The sequence below is a fragment of the Lethenteron reissneri genome, unplaced genomic scaffold (assembly GCF_015708825.2).
Source record: "Lethenteron reissneri isolate LAM-NWPU_2019-01 unplaced genomic scaffold, ASM1570882v1 scaffold_1396, whole genome shotgun sequence".
Classification (NCBI taxonomy): Eukaryota; Metazoa; Chordata; class Hyperoartia; order Petromyzontiformes; family Petromyzontidae; genus Lethenteron; species Lethenteron reissneri.
In genome coordinates, this window is record NW_026891109.1 from 159,645 (window position 1) to 172,949 (window position 13,305).

The 13,305-nt window shown below is 49.6% G+C and overlaps 2 protein-coding genes across 2 annotated transcripts in view; both read right to left on the minus strand.

The window, feature by feature from the left end:
• Positions 1-2,667: 2,667 nt before the first annotated feature.
• Positions 2,668-10,653, minus strand: CHTF8 (chromosome transmission fidelity factor 8). Its single transcript, XM_061581128.1, has 3 exons — positions 10,636-10,653; positions 3,668-3,753; positions 2,668-2,851 (listed from the first exon to the last, which is right to left on the minus strand). Exons 1-3 carry the CDS (start codon positions 10,651-10,653, stop codon positions 2,716-2,718), a joined length of 240 nt encoding a protein of 79 aa, XP_061437112.1. The 3' UTR covers positions 2,668-2,715.
• Positions 10,654-11,797: 1,144 nt separating this feature from the next.
• LOC133362177 (adhesion G protein-coupled receptor L3-like) overlaps positions 11,798-13,305 on the minus strand; it is a gene marked incomplete at its 5' end in the record, with an annotated part of 41,956 nt that continues 40,448 nt past the window's right edge. Inside the window, 2 exons of the mRNA XM_061581129.1 lie at positions 11,798-11,908; positions 12,315-12,426. Of these exons, the coding sequence (XP_061437113.1) occupies positions 11,880-11,908; positions 12,315-12,426 (141 nt within the window). The remainder of the gene's footprint in view (positions 11,909-12,314; positions 12,427-13,305) is intronic.

The window sequence follows — 13,305 nt, forward strand, 5'->3', positions numbered from 1 at the left end:
CTCACCCACCCATCAACTCACGAACAAAAAACACACCCACACAATTCATCGCTCACCCACTTACTCAACCACCGACCCACCAACTCACTTCACCCACCCAACACTCACTCACCGAGCCACTCAAGCTCTAAACTACACACCATCACCACCATCACCATCACCACCATCACCATCACCACCACCATCACCACCATCACCATCACCACCATCACCACCACCATCACCACCATCACCACCATCACCACCACCATCACCACCACCATCACCACCACAATCACCACCACCATCACCACCACCATCACCATCACCACCATCATCACCACCATCATCACCACCACCACCATCACCACCACCACCATCACCACCACCACCACCATCACCACCACCACCATCACCACCACCACCATCACCACCACCATCACCACCACCATCACCACCCCCACCACCACCCATCACCACCACCACCATCACCACCACCATCACCACCATCACCACCACCATCACCACCACCATCACTACCATCACCACCATCACCATCACCACCATTACCACCATCACCATCCCACCATCACCACCACCATCACCACCACCACCATCACCACCACCACCACCATCACAACCACCACCACCATCACCACCATCATCACCACCATCACCACCACCATCACCACCACCACCATCACCACCATAACCATCACCATCACCACCATCACCACCATCACCATCACCACCATCACCACCATCATTATCACCACCATCGTCACCATCACCGCCACCACCACAACTATCATCACCATCACCATCACCACCATCACCACCACCATCACCACCATCACCACCACCACCACCACCATCACCACCACCATCACCACCACCATCACCACCACCACCACCATCACCACCACCACCATCATCACCACCACCACCACCATCACAACCACCACCACCATCACCACCATCATCACCACCATCACCACCACCATCACCACCACCACCATCACCACCATAACCATCACCATCACCACCATCACCACCATCACCATCACCACCATCACCACCATCATCCCACCATCACCACCATCACCACCACCACCACCACTATCACCACCATCACCATCACCACCATCACCACCACCATCACCACCATCACCACCACCATCACCACCACCACCACTACCACCATCACCACCACCACCATCACCACCACCATCACCACCACCATCACCACCACCACCACCACCATCACCACCACCACCATCACCACCACCACCATCATCACCACCACCACCACCATCACCACCATCACCACCATCACCATCACCACCACCACCATCACCACCACCATCACCACCACCATCACCACCATCACTACCAGCACCACCATCACCACCATCACCACCATCATCATCACCATCACCACCACCACCATCACCACCACCACCATCACCACCACCACCATCACCACCACCATCACCATCACCACCACCACCACCATCACCACCACCATCACCACCACCACTACCAGCACCACCATCACCACCATCACCACCATCATCATCACCATCACCACCACCACCATCACCACCACCACCATCACCACCACCACCATCACCACCACTACCACCATCACCATCACCACCACCACCACCATCACCACCACCACCACCACCTGGTCACGGGTCATCTTTATTAGTCTCATGGCGGCGAGGATAGCGAAGCACCCGGAGACGAACCCACCATCGTGCGAGGGAGCAACGCTCAATCCCCACACAGACGGAACGAATTGAGATTAGTCCACACACAGAGACAGGGAGTGAGATGGAAGAGATGGAGATTAGTCCACACACACAGCGAGCGAGATGGAACAGATGGAGATTAGTCCACACACACAGACAGGGAGTGAGATGGAACAGATGCAGATTAGTCCACACACACAGACAGGGAGCGAGATGGAACAGATGGAGATTAGTCCACACACACAGACAGGGAGCGAGATGGAACAGATGGAGATTAGTCCACACACACAGACAGGGAGTGAGATGGAACAGATGGAGATTAGTCCACACACAGACAGGGAGCGAGATGGAACAGATGGAGATTAGTCCACACACACAGACAGGGAGCGAGATGGAACAGATGGAGATTAGTCCACACACACACACAGCGAGCGAGAAGGAACAGATGGAGATTAGTCCACACACAGACAGGGAGCGAGATGGAACAGATGGAGATTAGTCCACAGACAGGGAGTGAGATGGAACAGATGGAGATTAGTCCACACACGAGATGGAACGGATGGAGATTAGTCCACTCACGAGATGGAACAGATGGAGATTAGTCCACACACAGACAGGGAGCGAGATGAAACAGATGGAGATTAGTCCACAGACAGGGAGCGAGATGGAACAGATGGAGATTAGTCCACACACGAGATGGAACGGATGGAGATTAGTCCACTCACGAGATGGAACAGATGGAGATTAGTCCACACACAGACAGGGAGCGAGATGGAACAGATGGAGATTAGTCTACAGACAGGGAGCGAGATGGAACAGATGGAGATTAGTCCACACACGAGATGGAACGGATGGAGATTAGTCCACACACGAGATGGAACGGATAGAGATTAGTCCACACACATCATCTTGCGATCCGCCCACCCCCCTCCTCTCTGTCGCAGCTTCTGACGAATCTCCACAAAGCGGTAGCGGAGATTTACACCTTGCGGGGAACGTTGGTGATGATTGGCTTCGGCCTGGTCTTGAACAGGAGCTTGGTGTGAATGAGAGCCTGCACGAGGTAGCGGGTGCGAACCGACGAAGGCAAGTCTGAAACACAACGGAGCATCGTACTGCGTGGTGAGTCTGTGGGTCTCTGTGTGAGTCTATGGGTCTCTGTTTGAGTCTGTGGGTCTCTGTGTGAGTCTAAGGGTCTCTATGGTGAGTCTGTGGGTCTCTGTGTGGTGAGTCTGTGGGTCTCTGTGTGGTGAGTCTATGGGTCTCTTTGGTGAGTCTGTGGGTCTCTGTGTGGTGAGTCTGTGGGTCTCTGTGTGGTGAGTCTATGGGTCTCTGTGTGGTGAGTCTGTGGGTCTCTGTGTGGTGAGTCTGTGGGTCTCTGTGTGGTGAGTCTATGGGTCTCTGTGTGGTGAGTCTGTGGGTCTCTGTGTGGTGAGTCTGTGGGTCTCTGTGTGGTGAGTCTATGGGTCTCTATGGTGAGTCTGTGGGTCTCTATGGTGAGTCTGTGGGTCTCTATGGTGAGTCTGTGGGTCTCTGTGTGGTGAGTCTGTAGGTCTCTGTGTGGTGAGTCTGTGGGTCTCTGTGTGGTGAGTCTATGGGTCTCTGTGTGGTGAGTCTATGGGTCTCTGTGTGGTGAGTCTATGGGTCTCTGTGTGGTGAGTCTGTGGGTCTCTGTGTGGTGAGTCTATGGGTCTCTTTGGTGAGTCTGTGGGTCTCTATGGTGAGTCTGTGGGTCTCTGTGTGGGTCTATGGGTCTCTATGCGAGTCTGTGGGTCTCTGTGATTGTGCATTTCGAACCAGTTGCGTTCAGCACAGGATGTGCATCCATCGCTTTAACCGATCCTCGTGCCGTCTCTTCCTCCTGCTGCTGCTGCTGATGCTGCTGATGCTGCTGCTGCTGATGATGATGATGCTGCTGCTGATGATGCTGCTGCTTCACCAATACAGCCAAGGGCTTGTCCAGGCTCACCACTTTGCCGTAGAGGATGTGATGTCCAATGATGAGGACAGGGATCCCCTGCACAGAGATACAGAGAGAGATGCACACACACACTCACACACTCACTCACACTCACTCATACACTCACTCACACACTCACACACTCACTCACACACTCACTCACACACTCACTCACACACTCACACACTCACTCATACACTCACTCACACACTCACACACTCACTCATACACTCACTCACACACTCACACACTCACTCACACACTCACTCACACACTCACTCACACACTCACTCACTCAGTCACACACTCACCAACACTCACTCATACACTCACTCAGTCACTCACACACTCACACGCACTCACTCACACACTCATACACACACACTCACAGTCACTCACACTCTCACACACTCACTCAGTCAGTCACTCACTCACTCAGTCACACACTCACTCACTCACACACACACTCACACACTCACACTCACCAACACACTCACTCAGTCAGCCACTCACTCACTCACCTACACATACACTCACTCACACACTCACTCACTCACCCGCTCACACACACACTCACTTACTCACTGGTGAGTGGGTGAGTGGTGAGTGGGTGAGTGTGTGGTGAGTGGGTGGTAAGTGGGTGGTGAGTGAGTGGGTGAGTGAGTGGGTGGGTGGGTGAGTGGTGAGTGGGTGAGTGTGTGGGTGAGTGGGTGGTGAGTGAGTGAGTGGGTGGTGATCAATACGAGACCAGCCTGTCCTGTCGTGTTGCGTTTCGCCTCGAGGTGATTAATGTGACATCGTGTATAAATCAGCCCCCATGTACTGTCCTGAAAAAGCTTCACTCAATGTATCACTCGGCCTCAACATTTGCATTGAACTGCCCATATATGACCCACCACTGCGATCTCTACATTGGGTCAAACTGAACATCTCTCAATGTTCGACGGCTTGTGCACCAGATCTTATTGATTAATGATGTACTTGCAAAAAAATCCGCAGATTACCTGCTGGATCTCCTCGCTGTTTCGAAGAACAAATGTGACCTCAGGTTTTCGCTCATTTACCAGCTTCACATTCCCTATTGCCGTACAAATACTGGAGGAAGGGCCTTTGCTATTGATGCCCCCAGGGTCTGGAATGCTGTTGCCAATAAATTGAAACTTGAGTCACTACCTATGAGATATTCACTCAAAACTGCTCTAGAGGAGTTGTACACCCCTAGCTGCCACTGCTATTCAGTGACCTAAAATAAAATGTTTCGCTCCGGATGATCGCTACAAAGTATGATCTGTGTTTTGATTTAGTGTGCTGATCTTAAACGTGCATTGAAAAATGATAATACTCCTATTGATGCTCCTGCTGTTGTGGAGTGACTCATGCAGCCAGCTATGGCTGCAAGGTTTTGGTAGTACATGTTGTTTATGCCATTTATTCTGAAAATTCCGTCACAGTTCCTATGATTGCTTTTTCATTGCTTTCATGGCTTTATTTTGGTGATTTCGAAAAGTGTATTGGTTTAGCCATGTTTGTTGTAGTACAGAGTTAGACTGATGGCCTTAATCTAAGTTGTCTTGTGGTTGTTGTTGTTGTTGTTGTTTGACTTGCATCCCACTGGGATGTTTGCACACAGCGTTGGTGTAACGGTGTTTTTTTCTGCAAAATTTTGCTGTCTTTTCTTGGATTTTCTGTTTGCACTCAGTCACATAGTCACTACAAGATGTTTTTTGTTCATGTTTTTTGTTTGTTGCGGTTGCACCCGATTCAAGAGCTGAATGGCTCACAGGGCTACACCTAGTACTTGAACTTGTTCCAGAGCCGCTCGTTGTGGGAGGGGCGTATCTCGTACCCAGGAAGTGACGTCATGTCACCTACTGCCGCGTGACGTCACGAGGTTACAGGAAGCTGTCGCCCCGCGCGTGCAGTGAAATCCGAGGTGAGAAATTCTCATCGTCGTGGTGGTTGTTGTTGTGGTTGTTGTTGTGGTTGTTGTTGTTGTGGTGGTTGTTGTTATTTACCAAGGTAGAGCCTCGCTCTCTCTCTCGTAGGGATGTCACTAGAGCAGCAGCGAGCTTGTGAATCGATGTCCAAGTTGGAACTTTACAACGCGGGGCCTAGACACGCGGGGCCTTGCCTCCTGCCCTCGCCTGGTTGCGTTTGCTTTAATTCCCTCCCTTAAGTTTAATTTGTCTTCACCCGGCTCGCTACTTTGTCACTTTGGTTTATTGTAGATATTAACACAGTTTTGTTTTCGTTTTTTTACCAGCCCAAGCCCGCTTGAGCCTCGGCTGTGTCGGTTGATCCTCCATTCGTTACTTGGTGGAGTGACGCAGCATTAATGTCACCGCTAGAAACCTCCTGGTTCTACCAGCCCACAGGGGATTATTGTGTCCGTCCGTCCGTCGTGCATCCAGAAATGGGAGGGGTGGGGCTGGGTGGAGAGGGGAGGGTGGGGAGGGGCTGGTCACCCCGTGGTGCCCTTATAAAACTCAACGTTTCACCTACTCACGCCGGCTTGTGCCCGCCCTCACAGTCGGGCATATTTGCGGAATACACCACGCCGCCGTTGACCCTGCAGGCCGTTGAGCGAGCAACCCAACGTGTTCCTAGCAGCTCCCTCCGCAGCAGGAATGTTGTTCAGTGGCAACTTAGCGGTGTGAAGCCAGGCTCAGATGTCCTTGAATGATGGGATGAACAGATCTGACGTCAGCTGCTGCACGTGTGTGTGCTGTGTGCCACCCAGCCCCTCCCCACCCAGCCCCACCCCTCCCACCCACCACCCAGCCCCTCCCAGCCCCTCTCCACCCAGCCCCTCCCTTCACGACGGACACAATAATCCCCTGTGGGCTGGTGTAACCAGGAGGTTCCTACCAGTATTTACGCATTTCTGCATAACACAAACAGGATTGTTTTTAACACCCTTTGCTATGTCAGCCGAATTTAGCTCTTATAAATATTTATTTTGTAGCCAGACAGCCAAAATTGTGTGCTCGGAATTTTGGGTTCACATTCATTTTGAAGATACGAGGGCTTCTAGGCATGTTTGTGACCATTCACCCTCTCATTGTGTGCCATAACAGCCCGTGTGATGAATTTGGGAAACTGTTTCACGACATCATGAATATATGAATAAGTATAGATGTGTAAGTCACGTGTGACTGTGTTTGTGCATTCCTCTGTGTCTGACGTGTAGATGTTTTGGATATATTTTTTTCTGTCTGCAGCTGTCGCTTGGTCTGATGGAGCAAAGACGCTCAGCGCAGGTCGATACGACAAGTCAACAATGCGACCAGCGTGGATACAGCACGGATCCGACTGGAAACTTGACACAGCACCAGAGAACACACACGGGAGAGAAACCCTTCAAGTGCAGTGTGTGTGGGAAGGCATTTGCACGGCAATTTGATCTTAAAATACACCAGAGAACACACACGGGAGAGAAACCCTTCAAGTGTACTCTGTGTGGGAAGGCGTTTTCTGTTTTGTGTCATCTCGTAATACACCAGAGAACGCACACGGGAGAGAAACCCTTCAAGTGCAGTGTGTGTGGGAAGGCGTTTGCACAGTCATCTACTCTTATAACACACCAGAGAACACACACGGGAGAGAAACCCTTTAAATGCAGTGTGTGTGGGAAGGCGTTTGCACAGTCATCTACTCTTATAACACACCAGAGAACACACACGGGAGATAAACCCTTCAAGTGCAGTGTGTGTGGGAAGACGTTTGCAAAGTCATCTACTCTTATAACACACCAGAGAACACACACGGGAGAGAAACCCTTTAAATGCAGTGTGTGTGGGAAGGCGTTTGCACTTTCATCTACTCTTGTAACACACCAGAGAACACACACGGGAGAAAAACCCTTTAAATGCAGTGTGTGTGGGAAGGCGTTTTCAGATTCATCTACTCTTGTAAAACACAAGAGAACACACACGGGAGAGAACCCCTTCAAGTGTGGGAAGGCGTTTTCACAGTCATCTGATCTTGTAACACACCAGAGAACACACACGGGAGAGAAACCCTTCAAGTGCAGTGTGTGTGGGAATGCATTTTCACAGTCATCTGATCTTGTAACACACCAGAGAACACACACGGGAGAGAAACCCTTCAAGTGCAGTGTGTGTGGGAATGCATTTTCACAGTCATCTACTCTTGTAACACACCAGAGAACACACACGGAAGAGAACCCCTTCAGGTGCACTCCGTGCGGGAAGGTGTTTGCACAGTCAGCACATCTTAAAAAACACCAGAGAACACACAAGCATCAGAAGATCCACAAGGACTGGAGTCTGAAATCAGCTTGTGAAAGTCAAAGTGCTCCAATGAGCCCATCCCTCATCAAACAAGAACCGGAAGAAAATCCCAGCTTGGACACTTTGAAAGGTATCAAGGTGAAATATGAAGAGGTGAAGGTGGAATGTGAAGATGAAGATTCAAGTCCAAAATGGGACCTTCGCATCGATGGTGGCAACGTGAAGCAGGAGGAGAATTCTGACTGTGAGGCAGAGCGAGGCAACTCCCAACAGTTTGTGGAAGTGGAGGTGTGGGTGGACTTCCTCCGAGACAAGACAAAGTCAAATGGAGACCCGGTAGATGTGTAAGCCAGAGACGATGTCGCTCCAATAGATGCACCTTTGTCACTGGCCTTTAATGACAATAACGTGAAGTTGAACACTCAGTTCCTAGGTTCAACCTGCAGGGTAAGAGGGAGTGGCCAGTTACTGCAGCTACATACTATTAACACTCCTTCCCTTTATTAATGCTACCCCTATCCCCTCCCTTTGATGCTGCTAATCTTGCATAATGCACGGGCATGAGTAGTACTAATCACCTGCATTTCCCATAAATATGCTAAATGCCTCTTGATATGCAAATTCTTTTGTCAAGGCGCCCTTTCCCCCCCCCCCTTCCAACCCAGCTTATATATATGCTCCAAGCACGTGTGCTGTTTCATTCAGACGCTGTCGCCTCGACAGACCTGGTTTTTCACCTGAGGACAGCTGCTTGCGTTGTGGCCGAAACGTCGTGAGAATTGTTTTATTATGTTTAATTTTTATTACTTCCCTTCTACGTGACTTTACCGAAAGAACCAAGAAGATGAGTGGCCAGTCTTTGTGGACCTGTGGGTTGGGTCAATCTCTCACCAGGAGCGAGAGCCCCAAGCATTCACGATGTTCTCATCATAATTGCTGTTACATGGTGCTTGTCTCAAACACTCTAAGAGCAGCTCCAAGTAGCAGCTGCCCCTGTGTGGCAGAAGGTGGTGGCCCTGCACCGGCCTGCGTGTGGACAAGAGCCTGTCAGTAGGGGGCGATGGTTGATGTGGCATCTCAGCTGTGTCGTTAGTAGGTAATGTTTTAGGATTTGCTACATTTTTGACCCAGACGCCAACATGCAAAGGCCTACCCGTTTTGAATTGCGCAATTGTGTGTTTCACATCCACTGTTCAGTAGAGGGTGCATTCTTTAAATAGCTCCTTGTTAATAAGATGTTATCTAAACTATATTGTTCAATTTTGGAAGAACGTAATCAACCAGGTAGGGTGTTGACTGTTGTGTTGGCCTACTCTGTGTTGTGTTGCATTATATTTCTAAGTTCACTATGTTTGTTTTCTCATCACTTGTACCTGACGATGGTTGCTTGTGTTCCAATCGAAACGTCGTATTCTATTAAATTTCGTTCTAGGTGACTACTGAAAGAACCAGAGAATAAGATGTTATCTGATGCAGTATATTTCACTGCAGTAATTCCATTTTGTGCATATGCCTGTCAATAATTTAGAATGAATACTTGTCTGATTGTGTGCGTACATGTAACACACACTGTACGTACACAATGCACACACACAGTGTACACTCACAGTGCACACACACTGTGTGCATACACAGTGTACACACACATAGTGTGTACGCCTAGTCTCACATGGTGTTGGACCAGATGACGCCAAAAGGACGTTATTAACCAAGCAAAGTCGTAACTTGTGTTTTGGGTCATTGTCATGCTGGAATACCCATCCACGACCCATTTTCAATGCCCTGGCTGAGGGAAGGAGGTTCTCACCCAAGATTTGACGGTACATGGCCCCGTCCATCGTCCCTTTGATGCGGTGAAGTTGTCCTGTCCCCTTAGCAGAAAAACACCCCCAAAGCATAATGTTTCCACCTCCATGTTTGACGGTGGGGATGGTGTTCTTAGGGTCATAGGCAACATTCCTCCAAACACAGCGAGTTGAGTTGATGCCAAAGAGCTCCATTTTGGTCTCATCTGACCACAACACTTTCACCCAGTTGTCCTCTGAATCATTCAGATGTTCATTGGCAAACTTCAATCGGGCATGTATATGTGCTTTCTTGAGCAGGGGGACCTTGCGGGCGCTGCAGGATTTCAGTCCTTCACGGCGTAGTGTGTCGCCAACTGTTTTCTTGGTGACTATGGTCCCAGCTGCCTTGAGATCATTGACAAGATCCTCCCGTGTAGTTCTGGGCTGATTCTTTACCGTTCTCATGATCATTGCAACTCCACGAGGTGAGATCTTGCATGGAGCCCCAGGCCGAGGGAGATTGACATTTCTTTTGTGTTTCTTCCATTAGCGAAGATCTGTCAGTGGCATTGCCCCGGAAAACAGTCAACAAAACTGTGTCTCCGTCTCTGTATTTCTTCGTGTCGCCTGGTTGGCGTAGGGGCTGGGGCGGGGACACCAGCGTACGCTCGCATTACAATTACTTCACGTAGCGGCACTGTTCATGAACATCAGCGGGTCAATGTTGCGATGGACCTCAGTTTTGCACAGGACACTATTTTGCTTTGATAGAGCATTTTAATGACCTGTGATACCTTGATAATGCCTGTGGTCATGAAAGTCCGTTTTGTACTGATAATTTGCTTTGCAGAGTTGAATACTGTCGCCACAATGATGTTAGCTGTGGCCTGGATTCGAACTCGGGCCGCCAGGTTCATAGCGAAGTGTCGCAAACGGAATGATCCTCAGTCGTGATTTATTGTAAGGCGGAGTTGTGCACCATCTGATCAGCGTGTAATGCATTGGACAATGCAATCAGTGTAAATTCTGATATTGATGAGACCATATACAATGAGTGTCTGTACAAGAATGTGAAAGTCACAATCAATATCAATCAAATATTTGCAAACTGTCATTTTGTACTTTATTGCATAATTTGTAAACATGAACATTTTTTAACGTAATTATGCATTATTTGCAATAGTTACCACCCCTTGCATGGTTAATGCAAAATGTGCATTTGTGTGCAGTTACCAATATAAACTGCGCAATGCAGGATATGCGACACGATGCAGCGAAGTAGTGTACATGATATACATAAACAATTATAAGTAGAAGACATTATTTCCAACATTCTGAATATTCTTTACGTGCAATCATGTACAATGTGTCCCGTCGTGGCGCACAATAAGCACGCATCTGCATTAGTAAATGCGTTGCATGCGTAACATTACCGCTGAACCAGCAACACGAGACATCCACGCGTCCCCTGCCACCGCCCTCCGCCGCCGTCTTGCAGGTCGGGCAGCAAAAACAAAACACTTCTGAGAATTTGCAACGCCACCACCAACACCACCACCACGACAAATGTGCCTGTGGGCACCTGGAGACCACCTGGAGAAGACTCCAGGCCACGCGTTGACAACGATGTTGAACAAGTGGAGAATCGTTGACTTTGTCAAGCTACTAGCTGTACTACCCGGCTTCGCCCGAGACTTTGATCCACCACGCCCGGCCGCCTTTGTCTCCCCAGTGATGACGTTCACACACCGCACCAGTTACTCGTTTGAGGCTGAGTCGACCTAGCGGAGGCCCAGGACCGGTTCAAATAATCGTCACCGGCGGTGGCCGTGAGCGGGAATCGAACTCGGGTTGCCGGGTTCGTAGCGCGGCGTAGCGCTAATCGCTGCGCCACGATGCGTGACGCTTCCACACGCGTGGGTCACGTGACAGATGTGAAGTACGCGGCCGGAGGAGGAGGGTGGACGTCCTCCCTGGCGACGATCGCCGAGGGTGGCGGCGGCAGAGTGCGTCCGTCGCGGCAGCGGCACCGCGGGTGAGCCACCGAGTCGGGGCACCGCGGGTGAGCGACCTCGCACGGGATCCGGGTCGGGCTGCGGCCACAGCCGCCACCACCGGCAACGTCGACGTCGCTCTCATCGGTTCACTTGTTTTCCCTCAACGTCAGCGTACCTGCACGTTGGGAGAGTAGCACGTGTAGTTGTGTGTGCAGTGTGTGTAGTGTACGTAGCGTGTGTATGTGTGTGGTGTGTGGGTAGTGTATGTAGCGTGTGTGTGGTGTGTGTGTAGTGTACGTAGCGTGTGTGTGTAGTGTATGTGTGTGGTGTGTGTATGTGTGTTGTGTGTGTGTAGTGTACGTAGCGTGTGTATGTGTGGTGTGTGTGTAGTGTACGTAGCGTGTGTGTGTGTAGTGTATGTAGCGTGTGTATGTGTGTGGTGTGTGTGTAGTGTATGTGTGTGGTGTGTGTGTAGTGTATGTAGCGTGCGTATGTGTGTGGTGTGTATGTAGTGTGCATAGCGTGTGTGTGTGTAGTGTATGTAGTGTGTAGTGTATGTAGTGCGTAGCGTGCGTGCGTACCTGCACGTTGGGAGAGCAGCGTTTGCCGTTGGAGTGACGCGTAAGAGAAGTTGTTTCCCCAGCATACGCACCACTCGGCATGCCCTACGCACTTGTTGTACTCCTTAACCACCTGCACGGGTAGGAGGCGAGGGGTAGGGGGTCAGAGTTTTCAAGCAGCAGCCAAATTATAGATAATTTGGCTGCTGCTATGAATGTCCACGTGACAAGCCACTCCGTTGAGCCGTCACTTGTATAAAGGTTCAGTGGGACTTACCCGGTGAAATAGAAAACAAGTAATGTTGTTCGATCTGTTTTCCTTTCCACAAGCTAGCACACCTGTTGTGTTGAGGTGCGGTTCGCTGTTGTGACGCTCTGACTCTGTGCCCTGACTGGACATCCGTGAGAAAGAGCTTCATAGCTCATCGGATTCCTCCTCCAGTTAGAAACACATATCCTGATTCTGTTTAAGATCCTGAAAAAGAGCCATATCGCTCCGTGGGCCTTACCTGGTTAAAAAAAAAAGTTTGAATTACGAGTTACCCAATTGGAACCTCATTTGCCAGTAAAAAATATGATAATTGGTTGTTTACCCTTCCATCCGGTAACAAAACTGACAAAAAAAGGTGTCAGTTTTGTTGACAGATAGAAGGGTAAAAAAAACAATGATCGAATTACGAGTTGTTAAGATTTTTGGGCGCACTTCCACGTCGGAACAAACAAACAAGTATAACCCGTAAAAACAAAGTTTTTCACTATAAATCCTTTATATGCGTGGCGGCTAGAGTCCTCTCGTCCTCTGGCTTGAGATGGCTGCCACCTATGGGTCAGATGATTGCATTGCACCATTAAGCAATTGGTAATTAAATATAATATTTTTGTCCTAAACAGTGTAAAATTTTGGAAAAATTTTCACGAACATTAATTGTCACGCACAACGAGTCTGTGTGCAAAATGTCAGCTCGATTGGATCACGGGAAGTGGGTTAAAAAACGACTGAAAGATTTGCACG